Source organism: Hypomesus transpacificus, chromosome 11 (assembly GCF_021917145.1).
Source record: "Hypomesus transpacificus isolate Combined female chromosome 11, fHypTra1, whole genome shotgun sequence".
Taxonomy (NCBI): domain Eukaryota; kingdom Metazoa; phylum Chordata; class Actinopteri; order Osmeriformes; family Osmeridae; genus Hypomesus; species Hypomesus transpacificus.
Genome location: NC_061070.1, coordinates 10,561,454 through 10,576,728, shown reverse-complemented (window position 1 = coordinate 10,576,728; position 15,275 = coordinate 10,561,454). Strand labels below are relative to the sequence as shown.

The 15,275-nt window shown below is 40.3% G+C and overlaps 1 protein-coding gene across 4 annotated transcripts in view; it reads left to right on the top strand.

Moving 5' to 3' along the window:
- Positions 1 to 720: 720 nt before the first annotated feature.
- Positions 721 to 15,275, top strand: part of si:ch211-250c4.3 (uncharacterized protein LOC100535981 homolog) — a 32,788-nt gene continuing 18,233 nt past the window's right edge. For 2 of the 4 annotated variants that reach the window (XM_047028953.1, XM_047028952.1), the window contains exons 1-2: positions 4,625 to 5,164; positions 12,631 to 13,460. In XM_047028953.1, coding sequence (XP_046884909.1) covers positions 5,086 to 5,164; positions 12,631 to 13,460 — 909 coding nt within the window. In that variant the 5' untranslated portion in view covers positions 4,625 to 5,085. Of the gene's footprint in view, positions 825 to 918; positions 990 to 1,231; positions 1,387 to 4,624; positions 5,165 to 12,630; positions 13,461 to 15,275 lie in introns of those variants that run through there. The other 2 variants (XM_047028955.1, XM_047028954.1) reach the window with 2 other exon arrangements.

Here is a 15,275-nt window from a genome sequence, read left to right as displayed (position 1 = left end):
CAAATCTCAGTGCTTTCAGCTGTCATAACCGGCCACATATTACTTCATGCATGCCTAATACGTTTGCTTAGCACACTGACACCATTGTATGGGTTGGCAGTGCTATTTATTAAAAGCAGCCGGGAAGATTTATGAAAACAGAGACAATAATCAAATTACTGAGGTCATATCCCTGCATGGGGTGAGCATGAGCCTGAAATAAAGCAGCCACGCCTCATTCCCTTTCTTTGACCTAGTTCCTGTCAGCTTAGTGCAAAGTAAAAAAAAATAAGAGGAAACTCACAAATTGAAGCAGAGCTTTGAAAGTAAATACAAATAAACAGGTTTTTGGGTGAAAATGATGAAAGTTCCTGTTAAGGAAGGAAACACAATCAAAACATGTCAGCAGCAATCTTCTCTGATCTTCCCAGAGCCTGTAGCTAATTGCCCTTAAGTGGTTCATTTTCGGATTAGTCAGCATTCTCCCCCTTTTATGTCCATCCAGAAATTACTTCCGACAAAATTATTTTGACTCAACCAATCAGATATCCTCCTTGAAGATGTTTGTGTGTATTTTTTTTTTTAGAGTCATGTCATTGGCGGTAGAGTAGGCTTGATGCAAGAGTGGCCTGGTCTGCTTTTTGTTTATTTGCTTTCATTCAGTCTGTCCTAACAATATCGGTTTCTGTCACTCTCAATGACAGGAAATGAAGACAAAAGCGTTGACTGAGGTGGGAGGACCTCACCACCATGTCATAGAGATACCAGGCCAAAAGAGCAACCAGCAGATGTTGGTCTAGCGATTGTGTCATTAATCATCAGCAAGGGAAGATCTGAATGCAAAGGTAATATGTAGAAGAAAGAAGAGCAACATAAAGAAACCACTGTTGTGTCTCTTGTACTGAAATGTGTGTACATTTTCAACCACATAAAATCTAGGAGAGCTGGATAGGTGCTTCAGAATCCACCACATCTAGGGATAACGAAGTATCTGGGAGTGGAGAAAAAAGGTGGATACGGATCTAATGGCATAAATCACCGGTCAATCCAAGCCAGATGTGCTTTTATTATTCTATCAGCTCACAACGTATTAATTCAAAAGAACAGAACAGAATTTGGAGAAACAGATGTGTCTCTTTACCCTGGATCTTCTCTGACTGTAATCATTACATTGGTTCGCCAAGATATACAGCCTCCAAGTCGTTTCTAAACACCACTGTCTGTGGTGCTCTCTCTGGTGTGCCTTTCTCAGGCAGATGATGAACTTGAGGGATACTACGGAACCTTTGACCCTAAAGTCTTCTCACGACAAGCCCATCGTTTGAAACCCAGTTCTGTGTGAATAATAGGAGCTCCAGACAGTGTGAGAAGCAGAACAAGAGATAAAACAGGGTCTGAAGTGGAAAGGTAAGAGATTACCTATTTCTACAAGTACAATAAATGGCACTTAAGTTGAAATAAACACAACACTCAAATTTAACAACACCCAAATGAGTGGGTTAGATTTCTGTGAAGTGAAGTCAATGTTGTAGTCCATGATGAGTACAACGTAAATAGTGGTCCACTAGGAAGACCACTAGATTCTTATAATGTGTTTTGGTCATGGCCGGGGCTTAAAGTCTGCAATCACAGTGGTTCATTTGACTGCAGTAAAAACAGGAGGTTTTCTTTGATAAACTCCTTCTGTTCTCACAGCAACCCTTTATCCCTGGTAACTGTCCAGCATAGTTTATCAACGGCACACATTGTAGCTCTGACAAGCCCATCAGATAAGACATATCTGGGAAGAGCATACTTGATGGCTCCAACATGAGCCATATTGTAGCTGGTACAGAGTTGTGAACAAACTCCTACAAAATAAATATTGTCACGGACGTTCCTTAATATTTGAGTTGATGGCTCATGTCTCTGTTTGAGACCATGTGATACTAATGTTTTTTATGCTATTTTCAAACAGTGTGGCAGAGAATTAGACGATGTGGCTCTTCCTCTTTCTCTATAAATCTGGATATTTTGTGCTGTAAAGTAGCTTGAACTTGACATAACAGAAAACAATTAGCCAAAAACAACAGCAACCTGTTTTAGCAAGGCCTGCAGGAAGGAACTCTCAAAGGGAGGGGTAACCCAAAGTATGTTTTCAGAAGTGGATAAAAAATGATCTGTGTGATGTAATTCCTTTAATCAAAAAGGCATGAAAAAACAACCTGTTAAATACTACATTTCAGTGCTGAAACCTGACAATCATTTCCCTTTGCTATTTTGAATTAGTCTTAATTTCCTTAGCCATTGCCATTGGCAGGACCCAGAATGACTAATATAAACATCAACATAATTGAATAACTATGAAGGCATGAAATGTTGTAGGCTGGTTGGCACCCATATGTCAACATAAACAACAGAGAAAAGACAAATTCAAGCAGAAGCTTAAAAAAAAATCAAGCAATACAAAATATAAAACACTAAAAGTGCACATTTTAAAGGGGATTCTCATCCAAAGAGTATACTCCATCTTCAACATTTGCTATGATAGCTTTGACAATCAGAATATTTAACAATGGGAGAATAAAAGAACTAAGACTCAAAACTATTTAAATTCCCTTTAGAGAAGAAGTAGGCATGTTGTTAATCAACAAGACTAGAAAAAAAGTATTTTCCGATGATAAAATCTGTTCAGGAAAACTACTACCTTATACTTATATATGTCGTACATATATATGGGTGGCCTAAATGTAACCATTGTTCAGTGTACGACACTAAAGACCTGAAGAAGGTGCAGGTCACTGCTTTTACATAATTTGTTCTTTTCATTTTGTTGGCTGAGAAGAACCCCTGTTAAGACTAAATACATGAATCTCACATGACGGTCTGTAACTGCATGCATTAGAACTGTGAAGTCCCTAGAAGTCCTCACATCAAACAACCAAGTATCGATACCTGCTGAGATTGTTCCTAATCCCATCCAAAAGCAACACAATCATTTGCAAATGTCCAGAAAAAAACAATTCCAGGCAAACATTTTTTTTAAAACTGAAACTCTGTTTCAGTGTGCACAAAAGGGTTTCCCTTTGTGAACTCCATGGATCAAACTGTGTTTGCTTTGGCCCCAAACAATCCCTTATGCACGTCCCATTATCTCACTGGACAGTGTCCCCTATGGTGACAAGGGTGTTTTTGTTTGCCCACGTGTTCACAATATCACTGAGTGTGGATGGGGAAGAGCAGACGGGTGATGGGAAAGATGGGAATGCTTGGATTCCCACCAGAGCTCTGTTCCAGGTGGGACTGGGAAAAACACTTGTAGTCACTTTAAGGTCACTTCAAATTGTAGTAGACCGCCTCTAATGGAAAAGTAGGCTTTATGAAGAGCCAATATTTTGATGTATAATATATAATAATTTATAAGGACAGTTTGTCTCTCCAATCATCTGACATGGTAATCAAACTCTCAATTTTGGAGGAAGCTTTCGTGAGGATGGGGAGAGTTGCATCCTTATCTATTTTTGAGCTTTATCAGTGCTCACAACTTCTTTCTACTCTTAGCCTGGGGGGATTTCAGCTGTGTTGCCTCTCCTTTAACCCTTCCACCTGTTCCGTACAACAACACACTTAATGGCCACCACCATAGAACAAGCCCTTATCTGTTCCTGAAATGTCTTTTTAGGTTAAGTAGCGTTTCCTGTAAAAATGTCCCCTCTATCCAAAATGCAGTGCAAAAGCTTGGTTTAAGCTTGGTTTGTCATCGACAACAGGGATTTCTTTGACTGTAGAACAATGAGTAGCTTCATGGAGAGTAGAATGTGTTTCCCAACAGACACAAGCTGTGCCTGTCACCTCCCACACAGAACTTTAGAGTGAAAGAGGGTGAAAGATACTGTAGATTCTTTTTTTTGTGTCAAGAGATCACTCGCTTGACAGAAAAACAGCACAGGTACCTCATGTAGTGCAGTTTTCCCACTTATTACATGAGTGTGACAATAATCATAATTATATTTGAGTGTGTAACATATTAATCAAGTATAACGTAAAAAGCAAAAATCCTGAGTCCCCTGAAATGAAAAGGAAGATCAGCGTCATCGGCATTCAAGAGCTCTGCAATCAGGCAGGAGAGACCAACTGATACATATTTCCTTGGTATTTCCTGCTCTGTGGAAAATTTAATAATGAAAGACAGTAAAACCCTCTCCAACACTTTTCCCTCTCTCTCTCTCTCTCTCTCTCTCTCTCTCTCTCTCTCTCTCTCTCTCTCTCTCTCTCTCTCTCTCTCTCTCTCTCTCTCTCTCTCTCTCTCTCTCTCTCTCTCTCTCTCTCCCTCGTCATCGCTCTGTCTCTCTCTCTATCTGACAGTTGGGCTTCAACCGTAATAAAGCTTCTGTTTATGTCTCTCATTCCCCTTTTCTGTCTCTCTCTCTAGCTCTCTCTCACTCTGTATTTCCCTCCATCTTTGTCTCTCTGTCTTTGTCTCTTTTGCACTCTCTCTCTCTCTCTCTCTCTCTCTCTCTCTCTCTCTGTTATTAGCCTCTCACGTTTGCCCTAAGGTTACATTTAAATCTTAACCAGGCTTCTTCCAAGCCTTCCCTCCCTCCCTTCACCACTCCCTCCTCGTCCTCCCTCCATTCCCTCCCTCCCCTTGGCTGGCTGCCACTCCTCTCAGAGGTCCTGGCGGTAGTGTGTGTTGTCGATGGGAGCCCAGTTCCTTACTCTTCTCAGCTGGACACGCACACACTCTTGCTCACAGGCAGTCAGGCAGACAGGCAGACAGACAGACAGACAGACAGACAGACAGACAGACAGACAGACAGACAGACAGACAGACAGGCAGACAGACAGGCAGGCAGGCAGGCAGGCAGGCAGGCAGACAGGCAGGCACCATGACCCTTACTTGGGACACCCACAGCACTGCGACCTATGACAACAAATGCCTCCCTCTGAACTGAACTAGACGTTTATTTGGGACACTGAAAGCAGCTGGACGACGCAGAAATCCACAACAACACAGAGGCACAAGGAACTACCGAGGAGGGATTTTCTGCTGTATCTTCTGTGGAGGAGGAGAGTTTTTTTTGCTCATTGTTACTGCAGTTGCTGAACCGGTGGAATTAACCATCTATGAGTGTGAAGAGGAAAAAGGCCAGCATGGTGTTCAGCTGGCAGAAGTCTTTCTCCATCCTCACCCCTTGGAGGAAAGGTAGAAGAAAACATCATATTTCACTTAAAAGTATTTGTGTTCAAAGGATGTTTAATCTAGTGCCAGCTTGTCTATGCTACCTGGGCTCTCTGACACAAATTGTTATTTGAGTGTCTGGTAGATGAGAGGTTGTGGTTTGGGAAAGGGGATAATTTCACCCCGGAGGTAGGAGCTGTTTTAGACACAAGTGTGCTATTTCAGAAGCGTGACTTTCAAGATGCTAATCATATCATCAAAAACAACACGTCTATAAAAACAGATATTTAGATCTTAAGGGCATTTGTGCTCGACCTTGAATAATAAGGGCTAAATTGTTAGGATTGGAGCATTTAAGGAAAAGAAAGCATACCTACAGTATCTAGTACATTTCATTGTGGACATTGGCTCTTTAGAATGCACTACAAATCATGAGTATGATGTTGAAAACAGCAATCAGTTTTTCATCACCAGATGACACACACCAGAATGACAGCAGGAGTATGTACTATGCTGCGTTTAATTTGAAACCGAGACGACACAATTGCTTTTGCTTTGCGCTGCCTATAAAGTTAATTGTGGAAACATTCAAGGGAGAGAAAACATGGTTTGAATCCTGATTCATTCACCATCTGGTTGTTACAAGAACAGAGGTTTGATATTTAAAAGTGGCTTGTTTCTTCTCAAATGAGGGATGCCATGAAATTCACTTCATCAGAGGAGGAGAGCGGTAGGAAGAGTAGGTGATCGTGTCCTAGGAGACACGTTCTTGAGCACCAAACTCCTCGTGTTGGCTGCAACTGGAGAGACTGTATCATATGACAAACCAACCACATCATCAGATTCTTCATACAGATGCTTTATGACATATGATATGGGATAATACACAATCATGTTTTGAATGCCCTCTGTCTTATATAACGTGGTGTACAGTTTAGTCTTTTGAAAAGTGGTGATGTAACGACACAGTGTAAATAATTGTCGTAAAGCTTTTGCTAGGACTTGTATTTTAATGTCACTTCTTCCTCGTAAGGAAAAGCCCTTTTTTAAAAAGACTTCATGAAAAGAAAAAGTATTACTACAAAATCTGTGCCTTATGATACAGGCTCCTCATTCTCATCCTCGCTCCTATATTATCAGACTATCCTGCATTCCAAGTATCCGCCTCGATCAGATAACAATCACCACTTATGTACTGTAGGACCCCCTACACCTGCTGCCAAGGATCGACTCCTTCAGATCCTCAATTAGTTTAGTTCTGGGAAAGAGAGAGCATTCTTGTCATTGTTGCAGTTGTGAAAGAGCCACAGAAGGCCTTCTCTGATGGGAATCACGTTGTTTGCCATGCTTCTTGAAGCTAGAAGAAACGAAGCATTGTAAAGATAACGTTGACATTGTGCACAGTGTACACGACAGCACAGTAAGGCAAAGCCTTTATGGGTGTATTCTTCTAATTCTCCCATTGTTATTTGATCACTGTTTGTTTTTCAGGGACTGAGGATTGTTTGTTGAGAAGAGAGGAGGGTTAAGATGCAATCTTCCCTTTTTGTTTCAAAATAGACAACAGCTCACAAAAAAGGGTTCAGTTCAGATTAAACTGTTTCATGATATAGGTAACACAGTATTTGAAAATGACATCTACGTCATCAAGATATTCCCTCTCCTTCTGTTTCCTATCATTCTGACTCAGGAAGCAGGACCTGTAGACACCAGAATATGAAATAATTATTCAAGAAAGAGCTGTCAAGAATGATTCAGTTTTCAGGAATTTTGGAAACCTGTGGGGAGTGATAGTAGTTGTAAACATGTTACAGTATGTCTCCTTATGCAAACTTTTGAGCCGGCCAGGAAAAACCCCAAGGCCAAATCATTCCAGGTGTTTCAGTCTGTTTGACTGAGACAAGTAAGGTGTTTTCAGTCAGGTCTGTCCTTATGTGGATGAAGGTTATTATTGAGAGAAGGGAGTATTGTTTTGGTTGTATAAAGGTCATTAATTTCGTTGTGTACCTATTAATGTGCCTATTATAATCGCATTGCGTTTCCTCCTGGTATGAAATGCGTTATATACAGAAAGTTTGATTTGATTTCATATCAAATGTGAGTTAGGCAGTCAATTAGTGATGTAAATAGTTAAAGAAAGACTAGGTCACAGGAGTGGGTGAGGGGCTGCCGTGTAAGTTTGGATTTAGTCAAACTCCAGAACCTGAACTGTCGAAGGAAATTAGCCTGGAGGAGACTTGACTTGAGTTACAGCTCTCAGGCACATTCTTGCCTTATCCTAAACTGTGTCTGATAGGGGGGAACGGAGAGCCCCCCTCAAGCCCACGGTGATAAAGACCGGAGTCTGGTAACCATCCTTGGGGTTGACGACGTCACGGCCAAGGAAGAAGAGTGTTCGGGTGTATGTGTGTGTGTGGGAGGGATACTGACCACGCAAGGTGTTGAGAGACATGTAGTTGTGAGGTGCCCTCATTTCCTAGAAGTTTGGGGGATGGTTGAGAGATGCAGAGATAGAGGGAAGGATGAGGTGGGATCGGGTGAAAGGGGGAAAATGTGTGGCAGTAATTTACACGCCATCAGATAAGGCATCTGGTTTGTGTCACTTGAGATGTTGTTGCACCTGATGGAGAAGAATATTGTGCTTCTATGGCATGAGGGAAAAAAAGCATTGTACAAAGTATCTGTGGAGGAATTCAAACACATTTTTTTCTCCAGAAATGTAGTTAAAAAACACACACACACAAAAACAACAAATCAATTAACAAGTCAACCACACAGTGTAATTGAATTAGGGTCCAGACCAGGTGGTTATTTACTAGGGGCTTGAGGTCAGTCTGACCATTGACCACCCAAAGTAGTAACAGGGAGCTGACATACCAATGAGCCCTTTGGACCGTAAAAATAGGCAACTTGTGATGGCCTGTTTATGACCTTTCCACGCAGAATCTAAGGGGCAACTGAATGAACAGTTTAGCCCAAGGACTGACACATACCGTTGCTTAGTGCCTCAGGAACTCTCAAATCAGCTTTTTGCATCAAGAAGGGGTAAGCACACCTGCTTTGGAGGACAGGTCCTATTTTTGAAACCACTATAAAGAGAATCTGGACTACGCCTTTTTAAGGGTGACAAAACCTCAAGTGGAATTGTAAAGACTGATAGTCTACGGATGGATGTGTTGGGATACTTGCATTGTCGTAATCATTCTATAATTTTTTGGGATCCCAGCCTATAGTGCCGAGGATAAAAGCAGGATTGGAATGTGAAATCAGTGTGGCGTATGGATGTTCTCAGGTCAGAAGCCAGGATGGAACTATTGGAGACACGTATGTACTGGTACACATACACATGTGTCCTTTACCCAGCCTATCTTTGGGCCACTCCCTAAACCCACTAAGCTCTGGCACCAGCCGTGTTTTGCCTCTGTGAGGGAGTGACAGCCTTCCCAGCAGCTTTGTTCTCCCACTGAGTCTGGGCTCCAGACTTCTAAGAGGGCAAAAGGGCAATCCCTAGACTTTAACTCCCCTTCAGTGAGGCGAACACTAAGAAAATATCCATTGTCAATGACTAAGTATATGTATTTTTGCCTTTCAGACATTACCTTCTTGGTTGTAGTTTGAGTGAGAATGATATTCACGTCATGGGAAATGTGGGAGTTTGTCATTAAGGAGTCAGGTGGCTGTTTGTAATGATATGTTGTGGGGTTTAGTCAGCTATGTACCTGGTGATAGGCTGATTCCCCAAGTCTAGACAATTACAGGATAGAATATCTGTTTTTGTGTTTGCGAAGAGGACACCTGGAGGATGTCAACACCTGCTAAGGTGTGGATGATTAGGAGGATTGGGCCTGGAAGACTGGATAACAATGGCAGCAGTCAGATTACATGGCTCAATAAGCAAGGTGACTTCAGTGTGTAATTAAAGTCAGTCTTGCCCCCTTACTATTGTTTGTCAGTTAACGCACAGGAACAGGCATGTACTGCACTGGCAAGAAGTCAGGCGTGGACGATAAAAGGGGATGAAAGTACATTCTGAGAAGATTTGCTGTCGTTTTTGCTTTTAAAAGCAACTAGTCTTTTAACTTTGAATCTGTGTCAAATTCCTCTCTCCATCTTTAATTAATCTCCACTTTCTTGGTTTTGAAAATAAATTCCTTGAGTGTTAAGTCATTGAAAATAGATCCCCTTCTTCCTAATGCTGTTAATAGGGAAAAGATGTCTTGGAGGAGTACTGTCCACAAACAGCATCCATGCAGGCTACACACTATGATTGTATTACAGAGTATAATACATATTACAGATGAACTTACAAACAAGTGTTAGCGTTGATGGTACCATGCCTAAAATGAATTTGCTCTCATATTCATCTAACACAGCTACTGATCTTGATTATGTTTAGAATTGTTGTCCCGTCATGTACTGTACCTCTGGCATATTCATACTCCTTGGCAGGTTGTTTATAATACAGATTTAAGATGGCAAGCTCCTGGGTGGTAGCTGAAGGTTTGTTTGATCTCCCCGGTACAGAGAGCCAGGTCCTGGGGCCGTTAATTGAAAATCCAGGGGGATTTAGGATGCAGATTGTTTTTAGTCGGGACAACGACAAAAAAATGCACTTCTAGCAACGTTTTTTTGTGTGCCCTATTTGAAGCACGCCCCTGCCAGACCCAGTTGACAGGAATGTTTAAGTGTGAACCATTTCAGGGTATGAATAAATACATAATGGCATATTTCTAGAGTTGACATTTATTTATATGTTGATTTACAAACGCATGATGATTTGAGTGAGGTTTAAAACCATCAAACGTTTGGCAGAATCTTTACAGTTTGTTAGCATTTCAATGGAGACTCAACAAATGAACTTTTGAGTTGAAGGGCTTTGCAGTGACATGTGTTGTCTCAAAGTGGTAAATATTTAAAATTTTATACCAAATGTTTAAACAATTCATTCCTTATAACTTATATATTCTCAACAACTACACAAGTTGGCTGCAAAACAGGACAATGACCGGAGGTAGTTGTAGTGTATGTCAGTGTTACTCTTTTAGCATTTAATTCTCATCACTGTGTGAGATCTTTTGCCACTGTGTAAGAACAGTTCCCACCACTCACTGGCACATGACTGACCATACACTGACATGAGAAAGTCAATTAAGAGATTATCAGGGCAGTAACACAAGAGGAGCGAGACTTGGGTTATACATTCTCATATCTCCCCCAAGAGGTTAGGAGCCTTATCAAGGCTTAGTAAACTGCTGTAAATATGTTTAACAAGGTCTTAAAGTTAATTTACAGCCGTACGACAAGTACTGTCCACATCTACTAGTTTAGTGGATCTGCCTGGAAGATCAGGTTACAAGATTGCATACTGTAAACTCAAATCTAAGCCTTTTTTGAAAGGAACAGAGTTGAAAGAAATCTAGTTTTTTTTTCTTACTTCTGCATATAACTCTGTTTAGAAATACATATACTGTAAATCCTGTTCTGTCATTAAAGACTTTACATGCTTCTTCTTAGGCCATGTTCAAAAGGGACTTGAATGAAATTAGAAATGAACTTAAAATCAGATTTGCCTTCATTGTTCAAATATGTGAGGTTGTGATCTAATCTGAGCTAATTGGGAAACACAATCTGTGTTTAAAGAGCCATGCAGTTCTTATTTATCTCCCTATAATGTTTTCTTGCACTAGATCATCCTGGCATTTGTAGAAAACAGGAAATATGTTTATTAGCCTACATTAACAATTTGTTTCGTGGTGTGATGGTTGAAGTTGGACAAGTGGAATTCCTCTCCATGTGGAACATCATCAGCACTGTAGCAGTCGTAACAAAAGTACATACATTTATTGTAAGTGAGATGTACCAAATCATGCCCTTTAACCCAAATAATGTAAATAAAAACAGATTATTAAATTGTTAACAATTCTAAATGTAAATGTTTGCATTCTGTATTTTTGGATGGACTGTGGAATGTTTCCAGCTAATTATTTTGAGACGTTAACTGTACACAGACAAGGGAAACACAGCCATTGTTTATAGTAGGAAAAAACCTGAAAACCAGTACTTGACAAACTGACAAAACAGACTGAAAATTATACTGTTTTAACAGAGAGCTGTCCAATTGAAAAAAGGTTTATCACAACTGTTGTTCTCTTTGAAAACATGGGTGCGTCCCCATTATGGTGGATGTTATCTTCAGTGTAATCAAAAGAAATATGTACTGATTTGTAAGTATCTCAACTTTTTTAACTGACCAAACAATCCAATGTCCCACTTGTGTTTTTCTACTGTTATTAGCTGGCAGACAGCATGGTAATTAGATACTTTACAGCCCCTGATCTATCAAGCTACTAGAGCTTTCAAAAATACATTGAATAATTTTCATTGACGCATGAGTCATCAGTATAGCTGCCCTTACAAATTTTATCACAATGTTTACTGAATCATTTCCTAACGATCAATCAGTAATGAAATTCCCAAAAGGAATGTTTTTACTTCTATAACCCACCCCAACTCCTTAAGTGGGAACTGTAGAAAAAGGACAATATGTTTTGATTCTAAAATGGGGTCTAGAATCACAAGAAAGAACTGTTTTAATTTTTTTTGTTCTGACCACGTGTTATTTGCTTCAAATTAAAATTCCTATCAAAAAAATATTACTCTTAAGTTCCTCAGGAGTAATTGAACACATGAAAAGTACAATCTTAACAGTAATTGAATTTCTATGAGTGGGAAGCTGCTGAACTTCCTCTGTTGTCGAAGATTGATCTTACATGTTTGCTTTTATGCTGTAGAGAAAAAAGGTACTCAAGAGACAAAATATACAGACAAAACATATTGAATTAGACCTTTGCTTTCCCAGGGTAAAGACTGGCAAAATGGTATCTCGCTTTTTCCCTAATTCAAAGTAAGGAAAAGAATGGTTGATTGGCAGCGAAACGTATCAGATTGCTTGCAGCAAGAAAGAAGAGATGCCACATATGAGTGCACCCCATAATGGTATTAACTGGACCTTAAGATCAAAGCCGGACAGTCTGGTGTGGGACAGAGACACACAATGTGTGTCCTGGAGTATGTGTGTGCCCCAAAATTGAAGAATGCAGGATTGTATAAAAAGTAGTCCTCGGGTTACACAAAACCATCCTGGTGTACCACTAGATGTATATTTTGACAGTACATCTGTGTCATTCATGGTCAAAAGAGTTGGACATGCCACTGTGAGTTCTTGGGAACAAAAACATCAGTAGATGGAATTTTTCACATACCTGATCAGTTACACTCTTTAATTTAGCTCCTAACAGACACTGTACTAAGGAATAGATATTGTAATTAGATGTTAGTGAAGGGTACATGCATGCAACTCAATTTATCGGGTATATGATACTTTTGCAGCTCTTAGACTACACTAAGAACACTTGAAAACTGGCACCAACTCAGGTATTTGTCAGGGACTGTTTGGACTAATTGCGTTCTACAACTTGTTCCTTTCACAGGGAAAGGGGACATGGTGCTGGAGAGTGAAGTTGTCCTCACCAAGATGAAGCTCTTCAACAACTCCCATGAAAAACTCCTTAACGGTGACGACTCTGCGTCCACAATATCCATGTCAGTATCTGAGCAGGACATCTCAGAACACGTCAAAGCCATGGAGGGGAATTCGGACCTCGATAACATACCTGGATCGCCTCTTATGGAGTCAAGCTCAGACTACCTGTCTGTTATTTTTTCTGACACTAAGCTCCCAAGGCTTTACAAATTTGAGTCTGAGGACTCTGGAGTAGAACTGCCCAGTGGGGCTAACTCTCCGTCCACGCCCACTGGCTCGGAGCAGAGCTTTGTGGTGCATAGCCGGGAGCCCTCCTGTGACTCCTGTAACCTGAACAATCCCGTCCTAACCTCTGACCCACTCTTTTCACTCGACCAGCGTTCAGAATCCAGCGAGACAGAGAACTCGAATGATAACTCATTATGTACGACTCTGGACACTCGGGAGTACACTGTTGTAAACCCAGAGACTGAACTTGGCTCTGAAATTGAGAGGCCAGAGCTACACGTCACTAAGGAGGCCACAGATGTGGAAAGGACCCAGGGTGAAGCCTTGGGGGACACCTTTGAGAAAAAAGAGTTGACCTCTGAACAGCTTGTGGAGAATGAGGCTGTTACAGAGGAGTTCAACTCAGAAAATTTTAGGCCAAGAAGCCCATGCTTTGCTGGGGCCTGTGACAGCATGACAGGAGTTGAGACTGAACAGCAACCTCTAAGAAAAAGCTCTACAATTGACAGCCTTGAGGAGTATATGGAAGAATGCTGCAGACTCAGTGAGGTAATGTATTTTTTTCATTTAGGTTATTTACTCACAAAACTTGGCTTCTGCCATGTTTGTGAATAAGAGCACAGATGTTGCCAACATTTATTTTTTGTTTTACAGTTTTAGGTTAGAGCCATAAAGGGTTAATTACATGGACGTGGCCATCGCAGCACAACAACTTGAATAGCGTACTGAGTGCTGTATGGCAAGCTGTAGCCATGCCATATGTATTAAATCTAGTTACTACCGGTATATATAACAAGCATGAGGCATTCTTATTTTTTATGTACAAAAAATACTAAAAAGATGGCCAACCAATATGAGGCCATCCTTATAAAAACTTTGATTAGAGGATGGAAAAAGATTGCAAACCAATATGAGGCCATCCTAATGAAAATGTTGATCCGAGAATGGATGTTTACACCATGTATACTAATTGAATGCACCTTATGACCTATATCAAGTAGAACATATTGTACTTTGGAATTTTCTTCTTTTATAGCTGCCATGACATTTCCTGCCATTCCTGGGTCTATGTAGCTGTTAAAATTAGAGAGGCTGTTCAAACTTCCTCCAGACTGATGGGAATTTAAGGAAAGCCGTTTTGGGTGGTGGACAACAAAAATCTTCATGCTCTGTGTCATTATCTCTAATTACCAACCCTTCATGTCGCCTACTACTTCACTACCAACATCAACGAGGCTCCAGTGGACTGTATATGATAAGGGTTGTATTTCAAGTTGTCTTCGCTTGAAAGAAAGTATTCCTTTCATATTTTATGACACATTATGTGACACAGATTTCAGGTGATTCAAATTAAAACAGATTTGTCTGGCACAAAGTCTTGCCCACTAAACAGGCATTGAATTATATTTAATTACATTCCAAAAGCAGCTTTAAGTTCTTGCCAGGAAATACAGAAACATTCAAGGAATAAATCTCTTTTAGGAAGAAAGAAACGTAATCTAGGGTTGACCTCCATCTTTTCTTTGAACTCACCTTTTCCTTTGTAAGAGCGGAGCATAATAAAAAGCTTAAGTCATTCATAGGGACCAATAGAGGCACGTTTCATAATATAAGCTTGCCATTGAAAGCTGTGTTTTTATTCATGTTAAGGGAAGAAAGACAACCCAATGTAATCTAATTTTTAACTGCACCTGACAGCTGCACAGGCTGCCAAGTCACAATCACCTGTTTGATATGCTAAAAACATCTCAGTCAAGTTTCAACACCACCATAGCCTTTTCAATGTAAACAAGAGACAGTGTCACATGAACACCCACCTGAATGATTTTATGTTATTTTAGGGTTTGGTTCTGTATTTCCTCAAGGAAACTGAGATAAGGAAATGTTTAATCCCTTTGATGTTTTGATCTTGTGATAGAACTTTTGGAAGTAGCTACTAATTCAGTTTATGGTCATCTACGGTACATACATTTTCAGTTTCTTTAAAATGATAATGAGACTGTGGGAAATGAATAATACATCTAAATGTGGCTTGAGTGTGGGTCTGTTTGGGATCAGGGGTCAAGCTAATTGGGATGAAAGTAATGACATCAGTGACTTTCCGAACATTTCCCAGGAAACACAGGTATATCTTACACTATACCTACTGAGTCCATAACATATTTACAATACCTAAATATGAACAAATATGAATCAAACATGTCGTACATGATCAATAAGACCCAGATGTTACCTGTGACATTCCCCTGGGGGGTGTTCTGTTGCTCTGCATCTTAGTGTATCTAAGGACTCCACGATTTGGAAGAATTTAAAACTAGCAAAAACTAGACAAATACTTCAAAGGCCATATACTGTATCTCAGCA